Consider the following 13528-nt stretch of genomic DNA (forward strand, 5'->3'; position numbering starts at 1 on the left):
CCTCCCTCTCTCTCCTCCTCTCCTCCTCTCCTCCTTCTCTCCCCTCTCTCTCTCCGTCTGTGCATCTTAAGCAGTCAGTAATGGGATATGACTTTGGCTCAGTGATTAAGTGTGTGTGAAGAAGTGCAGTCTGCTCGTGGTGCGTTCACCTACGTTCACACACATTCGCACACATTCACACACATTCACACACATTCACACACATTCACACACATTCACACACATTCACACACATTCGCACACATTCACACACATTCACACACATTCGCACACATTCGCACACATTCACACACATTCACACACATTCGCACACATTCACACACACTTTCTATCTCCTCCATTACACACAGCAGATTACAACATGTCCACCAGGGGATTTGTGTTATCCCACTGACGTTCCACTGCTTTGGTTATGCTCGGCTTGTGCTGTGTCTTGTATTCAGACTGAAACAGAGTCAAGAAGTGTGGTTTAGGTGGTGGTTGCGAGTTCAAATCCTAGATTGTGTATTTTATGTATGAAGTTTAGTAGGTTTCTAAGGCGACTTCAGTCAACACTATTTACGATCTATGTTCTGAAAGGATGTTAAAATCAATATTACTACAGTGTTTTCCTTATCCTCACCTTACTCACAGTTGTATTTTCATTTTTTAGTAATTTTTTGTCCTGTATTTGCAACTTAAATGCCCCCATCCCTTCATTTATTATTCCAAAAATGTTGCGACGTCAGCTCACATAGGGCACCTCAGTTCTCTAACATGGAAGTCTGCGGTCTTTTTTCTTTTATTAAGTCATTTTATTTAATTAATATCGCAATAAAATGTCCAAATTCTAACAATGATCCATACGTGTCATAGATAATAACTATCTAGCAGACACAAGCACAATAGGTCTTCTTTAATATAAAATACCCGGGAAAAGGGCCGTTATATGTCTTATTATCTCACAGTTTGACACGTGTATCCTGGCTTTGCTCTCTGCTGCAGCCGCTGCCAAATGGACATGTGCTTTGGGCTTCACTGTAGTTTATATCCACTCATCGTTTTGGCCTGAGAGAAGACACGAGGAGGTGAGGAGGTTAAGCAGGAGACTCGGCTATGAATATGGATCTGTGCTTTAGCTAATGAGCGGAAATTAAACTGCCTGCAAAAAGAGAGAGGGGAGAGGGAGGGAGAGGGAAAAACATTAAATCTAAAAAAAAAAAAAGCCAATTTAGCAAAACGTGGGCTCTTTAAAACAACAGTATGTAACTTCTTAGCCAAAAAATAGACAACAAAAAAGATGTTTGTTTGTTTTTTTTTTTTTTTTGGGGGGGGGGGGGTTATTGCAGTTATAAATGTAGAAAAACATGTATCCTAATGCTGAGCTGGCTTGCATCTCCACAAACCTGAGTCTTATTTGGAGAAGAGAGAAGCGTTGTTCTTTTGGTTATACTTATCTCCATGCAGAAAGTTACGTAGTACGGTTTTAACTTTCTATTTCCATGCATGTGATGTGCCACCTCCAGAGAGTACATCCCCCACCTTAAAATGCGTGGACGTACTTGTTTCTCTTCATTCTGTGTACATACTGTGAAAGTCTCCACATTGGCACAAAGACAAGGGCAGTCTGTCTGAATGCTCCCATCTATTCTGCAGAATGGGGCCTTGTTTGGGATGGCTCCTCCCTGCTGGGCGCTGCTAGGAGCTGGAGGACACTGCTCCTGGTATGGGCCTGTATGCACGGAGGTACCGAGCTGCTCAAATCAGTGTCTAGTTTGGTTACTAGTTTTAGTTTTTTCAGTAGTTTTGACAACCGTACCACAAACACGTATGTACATTTCTCATCAAGCAAGCGCATACGGGTTTTCATAGTTAAAATTAAATATATATTTGGTCTGGTTAATTTTGTCGACGAAAACTAGAAAGAAAATATTCACCTATTCTGGATTAAAGACTAAAGATTAAATTAGAATAGAATAGTTTTGTTTATTTTTTATTTATTTTTTATTTTTTTAAGAAGAACGTTCAATAGTACTATCTATTTCAATTGTATGTGTGGTATTTTCAAATGCAGTGTTATTTAACGGGTTCCTAACAAGAAGCTCAAGTATCTGTTCTCTGAGTGGACTGTGCATCTCTTCCCTGTGTTACCGTGTGTCTCGTCTCAGTGAGGAGGTTGTGGGTTAGATTCCAGGGGCCATATCTAGCGAGCCGGAGTAGAAAAGGTTCAGCAGAAAAATGACATATGACCCGTGAACTTGCGCACACACAACAACGTGACTTGTTGGCTCATGCATACAGCGCACATAAAATGCTTTGACAGAATCGTCTTTTGTGTAAGAGGACAGTCTATTTGAGCAATTCAGTTTCGATGAAAGGGGAGGGGAGGGGCAGGTTTCACACCGACCTACATCGAGTCTCGAGCCGGCAGAACCAAACGTGATCATCCAATTCAATTTCAGTGACACATGTGAAAGGAAGGAGCTCATTGGCCAGCTATTTACACACAAAATGAAGTTTCTCTGACCTCAAATTAGCAGAGTTTAGTCATTGATTCTGCAAAATATACAGTGTTTTTAAGTCCGCTCATAAGCAACCATATTATTTTTGATATGTACTCACCGTATTGATGGATTGACTGATGAGTAATGGAGAAGTGTGTACTCTTGATCCCATGCAAACAAATGGCAGCTTTACGTTCAGTTTAGATTCTGCCCCTGGTTTAAGTCTTGCTTTAAGTATTTTAAAAAGTAGTACTAGCTCCAACCCTGCTACCAATTATAAAACGTACACATATGCATTATTTTATCGTACAACAAATGGATTATAGAGCCTGATGCGACGCCATTTGTGATGCAAGTCTTGGCTGTGTTGGTGGAGACAGGAACAAGGGGCTAGTACAGATTTTAATGCTAATTTTCTCCTTTTCATGGTTTGAAAATCAGGGACCCCAGCTCTTACTTAGTCCTGGCTTTGAAACATTTGTCACTATTTAGGCCTTTTGTTCAGTGCATTTGTTTTGATTGAGTCCGTTGCATCACTCCAGGTTTAGTTATTATTGTCATTGTCCTTAATTTGATTGGTTTAGTTCAGATTTAGTCTTGGTTTAGTCCTGACCCTTTTTGTAACACATTAAACTCTATGTAATCCATGACCTTATATGACTCGTTTCCAGTTTAATTTTTCTCCTCTCTTTGCCGTTGGACCCTCGTCTCATTGAAAGTTGCGGTGGATGTAATTAAAAGTGCGTACGCTGGCAGCCATTTTCTTCAGTTATCTTTGGCTCAGAATCTGTAGCTCTTATCTCACGCCCTGAGCTCACACGCACACACACTCCAGACGACATTCACAAGTTTAAGTGTGTCTCAATGAGCTCTGATTACGGCCCCTGTCTGCTAAACGCTAAACGCCAAATGCTAAATGCTCCTTCAAATGTCAGCGTCTGATTGGTTGTGCGGAGAGATTCAGTTAGCCTGTATGGCATTTTGTGTTTTCTCCCAAGGTAGAAGTATCTAATAATGACTTCAAGGGCTCATATTACAGTATTTTCTGACCTATGTTATAATGTTGTTTGCTTATCAAAAACATACCTGGGGTTGTGTTTTGTTATTCAATCTTAACCCTGCAGATTTATAGTTCTTCTCTCAAACAGAAAACACTCTGTTCCTTCTTGTGATGTCATGTGGTTATACAGGAAGCGCTCTATCGTGTTTTTAAACTCCATACACTTTCATTAGAATCATTTGGATAATTTCAGCTCTGGAATTGCCAGTCTCTACTGAATAAAAAGTAAAATGGAGCTGTTAACTTGACATCACAAGGTTGAACAGAGCATTTTGAGCTCTGGAGATGTAGACAGCCTATAAATGCTGGACTATTCAAAGTGTTAATGAAACAAAAAACACCTCCACATGTGTTTTAATGAGGTAACACCATTATAACATGACCTCACATGAGTCAATAAAGCAAAAATACAACTCCATGTACAGTGAGGCAAATAAGTATTTGAACACCCTGTGATTTTGCAAGTTCTCCCACTTAGAAATCATGGAGAGGTCTGAAATTTTCATCTTAGTCCACTGTGAGAGACATAATCTAAAATAAATCTGGAAATCACATTGTATGATTTTTTTTAATTATTTATTTATTTATAATTTATTTATATATTATTATATTATTATTATATTATTATATATTTTTATAGTTTTTGACAGAAAAAAAGAACAAAAGAATATGTTGTTGATCCCTGATTCAAACTGTTTGCAGTCTGATATGATTTCAGAGATGTTCTGAGATGTTGATGTTTTGCCTGTTGTTGCCTCAGTTCATGTTTAAATTCTGAGCCTAAACATGACCGGCCATTGAAATCAGTGGGCCGTGGTCAGTGGTTCAGCCTTTAGTGGCCAGGTACATCAGGACCTGCCCTGCCCATCGACCACGTGCAGTTGAGCTACCCCCCATGAGACATTGTGCGATGAGAGCGAGCGGAGGCGAAGGAGGCAAGGGAATAATAAATAAATTATAAATTATGATGTTTATGTTTCCAGGGAGCTTCTGAACCATGTTCTAAACCTGCGGCTCGTTCATGACAGTTCGGCTCGTTTGCATCGGTCACATGTTCGTTCATGTCATACCATGTGGCTGCTCTAACCAATCAGCGCTTGAGCTTAGAGCGGACATAGAGCACAGCTGATGGTAATGACTAAAATGTGTTTTTTAAGACAAGAGACAGATTTTGAACTGAGAAAATGTTGTATGTATGATGTGAAAATAGGTAAAAAAAATAAAAATAAAAAAAAAAACGCCACAAAATTTGACTGTAGGTGCCCTGTCAGCTGAAACAAGCAGTTTGTGATTTTATTGGGTTGTATGAGAAGAATAATTTCTGGGCAGGAGGGATTTCAATGAGTGGCCACTAATCCAACTCGAGATAGCTCTAAGCTAGCAATACCCTGTCCAGTTATTTTAATAGAGCCATGCTAAAGTCATGCTAATGCTAAGGCTAATGTGAAGTGTTATTATTAGCTCGTCCTAGTTCACCTTAAACTAGCTGCACTTTGGGAAACCTCCCCAGAGAAACACCAATACATATCCAACTCTCATTCCCTCACTCATCTCTCTCTCTCTCTCTCTCTCTCTCTCTTTCCCTTCTCTCTCTCTTCATCCATTTCTCTTCCCTTACTTTCCTCTCCTCTCTCTTCCATCCTGCCTTTCCTCCTCTCTCTCACCCTTCTCTTCTGTCTCTCCTCTCTCATCTATTTCTGTTTATCCATCCACTCCATTCGTCCTTGTCCTGACTCCAGCTCCCACACCTTATTTTACTCCTGCAAAGATTAAATCATACAATTTTAATTAATTTCAAATGTAGTTAAACATTTCCATTGCTTGGGGTTCATATTTTAGTTTAGTCCTGGTTTCATCCTTGTTTTCTTCTTAGAGACATGATGCTTTTTAAGTTATTCAGTATTAAACTGTAAGATAACATTATTTTACATTTTGTTCATTGTAAACATCAATATTTGAATTAAACAGCGTAAGAGAAAGAGGTCCTTTGACTTCCTGTTCAAAACTGTCAAACTGAGAGACCCAGGCTCTTCATAGTGGTATTTAACCTTTGCAAAGAGCATATTTTTGCGTATTTTTAGTCTTTATTATTGAAAATTACGATGTGACATTTTTCACTGTACATGCCTTACTTGGAGTTTGATTTATTTGCATCCAACTTTGAATTTGATAATAAGGTGCACTTTCTTGTCCCCATAGGGAAATTTGTCCTCTGCTGTTATCAGGCATTTTGCTTGAAAGAGTTACACATGAGTAGCCTATGAGTAGTTAAATCTGTGGGATGGTGGAGGGAAGAGAGAGTGCATTTATATGAACATCCTTAGTAGCGATTAGCTAAGAAGTAAAGACTAGGCTTAGAAAATACAGTCTTCATGGTTTGAACATTCACAGTTTAATTTAATTCCTCAAGAAACATAATTTGATTTATAGATTACATTCTGATTACATTTTATCAAAACTGTGCAGGAAAGGGAAACAGTGAAAGATAAGCAAAGATAAAAAGAGCTGTAAATTTCTGCCCAACAAGATAAAGTCAAATGTGTAGAAATGGAACAGACTGGTTACATTATCAGTGAGACTGCACAGGTTCTGCTCCTATCTTCAACACGCTCTGATAAAGAGGCAACAGCCAAATGCATGGAGAGTATTATACAGCTTATGAAATAGCTTACATGGCATCACTATGTTCCTCTAGTTTAAACGATAGACAAAGAAGTGGACTAAGTGAGTGTGACGCATTCATAGTGTTCAGCTCCAGTCAAATGAAGCTCATCGACGCTAGGTTATAGGGGCCAATTTTTTAGCATGGAGTGGATGTTTATAGTGTTAAAAATATATCAAATCACAGTTTCATCATGTGACATCGATAACATCATGTGAATAAAAATCTGCGTCTTGTTACGATGAAATTCTTCAACAATGTAAAATCATTATCTGCATATGTTATAGTTAAGCTCATTAAATCCCCCAAAAAGTGTCATATGTCTTCTTTAAAGAGGGGCACATTTTGGAGCTTTCTACCATGTTATAACAGTGTTCCCTCATCAAAAACATACCAAAAGGTTTGAGATGTCATCCATGCATGTTTCAGTAATCTTGTGATCTTTCCCAGCCCTTTTCAAACCCTTCTTATGTTTCGCTTTAAGCTTCTGTCCAATGCTCCGCCCGCAGGTCTACGTCACCCATGTTCCCACACAGCTAATGTTAAATATACAAAAGGATGATACAAAACAATACACTGCAACTTCACAAACCTGATGCGATGTGTATTAGTTCCATTAGTGCTCTGAAGAGGGAGTGACTTAGCACAAAGGGAGGGGTGACCCAGAGCATCAAAGACGAACCTGTTAAACATGTCAATACGTTGTTTTTGGCGAATATAGCATTTTCAAAACAATAAAAGGTAACATGGTCATCTACATATGTTGTGTTGGCTATTAATACCCCCAAAGAAATGTAATACCCCCTCTTTAAGTCTCTGTTGAGCTTTAGCTTAACTTTTAACGATTCTACTAAAATCCTTCCTCATAGAATTAGTTTGTAATAAATGCGGCAAAATCTTTGTCTGATCTGAAGCGATGAATGAGCCTTTCTTTTCTCTGTTTCATCTAAATCGTCTTTGTTTTTTATCACTTTCGTCTGGCGTTTGAGTCCATTTTTCCTCTCAGGAGCGACCTTGTCTCTGCATAAACCCACTTTATTTTAAGTGAGGAGGAGTTTGCACAATTCAACAGCTCTCTCTCTTTGTACGAAATCAGCCAAATCTTCCATTTTACCTGCAATAAATGGCATCTTTTAGCCTCATAAGCTATTCTTTCTTGTGCTGCTATAAAATGCATTTGTGCAGATTCTGGCAGTGTCTGAAAATAAGCTTTTTTGGTTATCATTCTAATGAAGAGATATTAGGTCCCACACTGACAGATAAATCTTGCTTACATCTTATTTTTCCACAACATTAACTATGGTAATCTATTTTATATATTGGTAAACCTATTTGCTCCACAATCACGATTTGTTTAAATTTTATTTTGTCTCATTAGAATAAATAAACATAAAGAATACAGATGCAGAATACAGATTTAACTGGTGCCTTTTAACACGAAAAATAGTCACATTTCTTCCTGCAAAGTCTGTACTCTGCTCCATACGTCATGCTTTCACTGACAGAGGACTGGCTACAGACCTTTCCTTTAAAAAGACCAAAGCTGATAACTGATGATTAGAAATGATTGAATCTCTATTGATACTTTGCCGTGACATCAATCTGGGGGTGTTCTGCCTGTAGGCCTATGGCGGAATGTTCAGCAGTTACTTTGGTGACATCATGCACACATTAGAAATAACTACCAAAAAGGTTGAAGATTGTCTGAAAACTCAAGAAAAAAGCTCAGATTAAAGTCTGACGTGAGTAACAGCTTCAGACAGAGCAGTGCCTACAGTTAGCATCACACCCCCAGGGAATATTGATGACATCAGCTGCATCGTATCAATGGATATTTGCTTAACTGCACAGCTTTACATCTGATCCAACACAACTAAGCTCTTCCCTTTGTCTTATCACAGGCTGGTGGTGGGACAGCGCCCCCTACCTCCCCCGCTCCTGTCTCCTCCTCCACCTCCGCTGCTCCGAGGCCCGAGGAGAAGAAACTTATGTCCAAAGACTCCATTTTGTCCCTGTACAGCAGCCAACCACCGGGGGTCCCACAGCAGCAGACCGCCACTGGACAGGGTAAGAAACTGCATACTACGAGAACAACATTTAAAGAGAAGTACAGTATTATCCAAAATCGACTTTTTTGAGCTTTCTACCCTGTGATAACGTTGTCACCTCATCAAAAACATGCCTGAAGTTTGTCATCCATGCATATTTCAGTAAGACGTTTAGAAGTATCTGGAGTAGCTGGAGGAATAGCCTATCTACAATATGTCTAAAATCACAGCGATTATTATGTTTAACTATCTTGTATATAAAATGTTAATAAAACACACAAAAATATGTTATTATTACTTAAAGGTCCATATTACGCTATTTTATGATCTATGTTGTAATGTTGTTTCCTCATCACAAACATGCCTGCAGTTGTGTTTTGTTTCATTCACACATTTAACACACACACCCTGCATATTTAGGCTGAGTTCTCTCAAACAGAACCTTACAATGTCATATGGTGATATCTTAAGTGCTCTTCTGTGTTTTTAAACTCCATACACCTTCACTAAAATCATTTGGATCATTTTAGCCTTGGAATTGCCAATCTCTACTAAAAACTAAAGGTAAAAGGAGCTGTTAACTTGAAAACTACCACTACATGACATCACAAGGTCGAACAGAGCATTTTGAGCTTTGGAGATTTAGACAGACTAATAAGAAAGTGTTACTCAAACATGTGTGAATGAAACAAAACACAACTCCAGGTCTGTTTCTGAGGAGGTAACAACATTATAACATGTATTGAAGCTCACAAGAGTTAATTTTGTGTAATACAGGGCCTTTAACCGTCTATAAAGTGTCTCTTTCAACATTATTTTAATATAAATTTTAGGTGTTTAAGGGAAAATCATTGGGAAATTTTGGAACCAGAATTGTCCCTCCATTGTTGAGGTATATTGGCACACATTATTGGATCGCTCTCACATAGGTGCACAAACAGGCTTTCCCACAGTGTAAATGCATTCTCTCTATAGCCCGCTAAAAGCTTAACCGTTGAATATTTTCACTGCAAATATGTGCACAATGTTTTAGTGTGGTGGTTAAGAGCAGAGTTTGGTAAATTATAATAAAATACCTTTTGTTAGCTCAAGGTTTTGGTTTTGTTTATCACACAAAATTAGTACCTTCAAATTATTAAATAAGACCAAATTATTCTACATTTACACATCAAAATATGTGTTAATGCGGCAGAGTGGTTATCCTGTCAGTAGTAAAAAGCAATGTATGAATAAAATTATGATAAATATTTGTAATTTTTCATTTCTAAATTATGTGGTTATTCCTTTTTTCAGTGTACATGGGGCAGCCTCAGATGCCCTTCCCGTCTGGTGGCGGGGCAGGAGCGGTGCCTAATGGAGGGTATATGCAGCCTGGCGTCCTGGCAACAGGGCAGAACCCGTACGGAGCCCAGTCGGGTCCTCAGCCGTGGGGCGTCAACCAGGTACTGTTCTATAAAAGCAATAAAGGGACATATTATGCTGTTTTCTGATCTATGTTATAATGATGTCATGTGGTCATACAGGAAGTGCTCCACTGTGTTTTTAAACTCCGTACATGAGGTGGAACAGAGCATTTTGAGCTTTGGAGATGTAGACAGACTAATAATAAAGGATTACTCAAACATGTGTGAATGAAACAAAACACAGCTCCAGGTATATTTTTGATGAGGTACTAACATTATAACATGGCTCAAAGGTCACAAGAGTCAATTTTGTGCAATATAAAACCTTTAAGGATACAAGCAGTCACACTTGCACGGTCCAAAGGTCAAGTCCAATAGCTGTGATTGACATGTGGATTAACCAATCAGAGAAATGCATAGTCTAGAAGTATTTTGAAGCACTAAACTTGTATGTGTCTCTTGTTAATTTGTTCTGAATGACAAGGATTTTCAAGATGTCTTCTGCATTTGAGAGACACGTGATGCAAATGAATGTCTGTGATTGGACCGTCCCAAGTTAGGACAGCGTTTTGAGGCCCTTTATGGTCCGGTTCCAGCCCCTTCTGCGCTCAAACAGGATCTATGAGGGACTGGCTGGTTGGGCAAAAGGTGTAGAGCTTCTCTTTACACAAACAGCCAGGTCTGAAAATATTTGATTGATTGTGTCTATTTCACTGGATAACTTAGAAAATCTTGCGTCCTTACAGTGAGCAGGCGTGCATCTCCACAAACCTGACTCATATTTGGCCTGGAGGAAGACTTGTTTCCATGGCAATGTTGTTCCTTTGGATATGATAGTCCGCAGTATGGCATAAAACATATCTATCTCAATGGAGGGCGGATAGTATTTTTAACTTTATATTTCCCATCATACATGTGAAGTTCCAACTCTAGAAAGTTACCGTTGCTGCTTTAACATGTTCAGACACGTTAGACATATTTTACTTTTCTTTAGCCTACGGTTTAGCATTAGCCATGTTGTTCACATACAAATCAATTCAGCTGGAACGCTCTGAGAAATGAGTTCAGCATAAATAAGGTCTGAACCCAAAAGCTACTCCACAAAACGTACAATTTTCCTATTATTTTTGTGTCATTTGGATTTTTAAAACAAGCTCGTATCAGTTTCCAGCCTTTCCACAGTGAACGAGCCACGTGTGACACCGATTTATGATCATATGTTGAACAAAACAGTCTTATTCACATAACCTGATTTGAACAGTTCCACTTTTACACAACAGTGCGCAGATCTGAACCACAACTTTATCGTTTCTAGTCTGGATCTAAAATGTAAGTGGCTTCTAACAGGTTTTGCATGAGTTTTTGGGTTAGCTGATCTTTCAGTTTCAAAGCTTGGTACTTGTGAGTTTGTATGCAGGTGGTTTTCATAAATTTCACTTAGTTACATCATTGAGTTTGAAACACAGAGGCACAGACAGGGACCACCTTCTCTTTTATATTCATGTGTGATTTCAGCTCTCTCACAGACGCTCCATTACAGCCGGAGAAGATGGCTTTGGACAGGTTTACTATATTAGTCTCTTCACTGCACATTTGTTCAGTAGTAGTGGTGGTAGCACATAGAAATATATGTGGGTTGTTTTATTTGTAATTTTTGGGAATTAAAGGTGTCTGGTTTTTACTGTCTCATAAACATATAAAGCAGAATTAGTTCCTTTTAAACAGTTTGCTGTGGTCCAGAGTTATTCCTCCCTGACCTTATGCACTTTGAATATCCTAATTATTCACCAAGATGAGTTTAGAAACACTTTTCACAACTTTCAGAGGCCATCACATGCTAACAGCGCACTTCCTGATTCTCTGACTATCAAAATTCTTACTTATTGACAGTGACAGTTAAGTCATATGGTGCATTTTTCCAGTATTCAGTAATAGACTCACCAGATCATTCATTTACTATTTATTTTGTTCCTTATGTAACCCGCAATATTGATCTAAAACAACTTAAAGCCAGAAACGGGTCCATTTACTTTCTGTTTCCAACCTGCAGTGCTGATTTTCTGCTGCTGGCACCGCCTCAAGCAACAGATTTTCATTTATTTTTGAGAAATGGCTACACAATAATTTATATATTTTGAACATTTGTGTACAATCTGGGATTGTACTTTTTCAGAGAACTGCAATTAAGTAAAAAAGTGAAAGTTTTAGGGACACCACAAATATAATAATAAGACTTCTCTAAATGCAGGAGGGCTTAAAGGTGCACCTGTCTCTTGCTTGTCTCCACGGAGATGTTGCACAGTATGACATTAAACTTATTGCCTGTATTGCGATCAACTTTAAGCATTTTATTTGCTCAAAAATATCTTGAAACATTGATACTGTGAGCGGTCTTGCCTCTCCATAGGTCTGACCTGTAAATTGGCCTGATGGCATCTCTCACTTGTCTCTAGACAGAGATACCGTAAATTTTGGACTATAAGCCTTTACTTTTTCCCACGCTTTGAACCCTGTGGCTTAAACAACAGTGCAGCTAATTTATAGATTTTTACTGGTTATGGTTACCTGAGGGCACGCTCTAGCAGTAAACGCAGAAGTGAGACAGACGTGGGAAAAGATTATGTGCTGCAGAATACAATAGTTTTGATTTTGAACTGTCATTTTGCACATCATGCATGGACCCTAATCATGGAAAACACATGAAGGAATGCGTATAATGCAGCTTTTAAGTTAAAGGCAGTAGATCTGGCATCAAAGAAGGAGTCAGAGGAAATAAAACCAGATGGCCCGTGTTTTATTTTCTAAACATGCAGGTATGTTCAGCCCGTGTTGATGGAGTGTTGGTGCCGTACTGCGGATTTTCAGGCACAGTTTTTTTAAAAGCGTATCTTAAAAAAAAAAAAAAAAACTCCAGTGTACCTTTCTGTGTAAATATCTCATGTTACAACATGAAAACCTGCAGCTTATGTATGCACTAAATGTATTTTCTTTTCAAATTTAGTTGGTGTGGCCTATATTCAGGTGCACTCAATAGTCCAAAATTTACGGTAGATATGACATATACCATACTGTGGAACATTCCAGACAAAGTACAATCAAACCAGGCACTGTTATTGGTTCGGTCTCTTATAGTTCATTCAAAAATAAGTTATCCCTCATTTTTCATATTATCTATTTTTATCTGCACACAAACAGATATGATCATTCTCTGATTTCTGAAGTTATGAGATTATTGAAATGTGACATAAACAGTTACATCAGTTCCATCGGATGTGAATAATCTGATTTATTTCATTGTTCACACCTGTGCAGGTTTAGACCAGGGACATTATGCACAAAGTTGAAACTAATGCGGCAAAGACAAAAATGAAAGAAAACATTAAAATTCGCCGTAGGCCTTCTTTCTCTTTCAAAACAGTTACTCTAAAAATCCACTGATTCACTCGCACGTATCACCAGGTGTTTTTAATGATCAGATTTATCTTGTGCTATAAAAACACATCAAAAATCACATCTTATTGGTAGTTTTCTTGAATGTGATGATGTCATACTCGCAGATGGAGGGCGACAGACCATTTTCCCTATTGATTGCATGATAACAAATTTTGAATTGCTATACAGTATAGTGCTGAAGTAAATATAGACGATAAAGGACAGCATTGGAACCAACAATGAAGCAAAAGTATTCTAAATCTACAATATTATAAAAAAAATATGAACTGCAATAAATAAATGACAGAATGCAACATTTAAGTAATTAGTTTGTATCTATAATGAGTCATAGAAGTTTATAATCCAACCTTCTACATCTTAAATCTCATCGTAGTACAGAAAATTAACCAAAAATGTCTCAGTAGTACAAAGAAAAAGTA

At 38.2% G+C, this 13528-nt stretch overlaps 1 protein-coding gene across 1 annotated transcript in view; it reads left to right on the forward strand.

Moving 5' to 3' along the window:
* The window catches only part of LOC117382958 (stromal membrane-associated protein 1-like), a 158903-nt gene that overhangs the window by 138067 nt on the left and 7308 nt on the right, over nt 1-13528 (forward strand). The window contains exons 9-10 of the mRNA XM_033980203.2: nt 8107-8272; nt 9547-9695. Of these exons, the coding sequence (XP_033836094.1) occupies nt 8107-8272; nt 9547-9695 (315 nt within the window). The remainder of the gene's footprint in view (nt 1-8106; nt 8273-9546; nt 9696-13528) is intronic.

The sequence above is a fragment of the Periophthalmus magnuspinnatus genome, chromosome 15 (genome assembly GCF_009829125.3).
Source record: "Periophthalmus magnuspinnatus isolate fPerMag1 chromosome 15, fPerMag1.2.pri, whole genome shotgun sequence".
In the NCBI taxonomy this organism is placed as follows: Eukaryota; Metazoa; Chordata; class Actinopteri; order Gobiiformes; family Gobiidae; genus Periophthalmus; species Periophthalmus magnuspinnatus.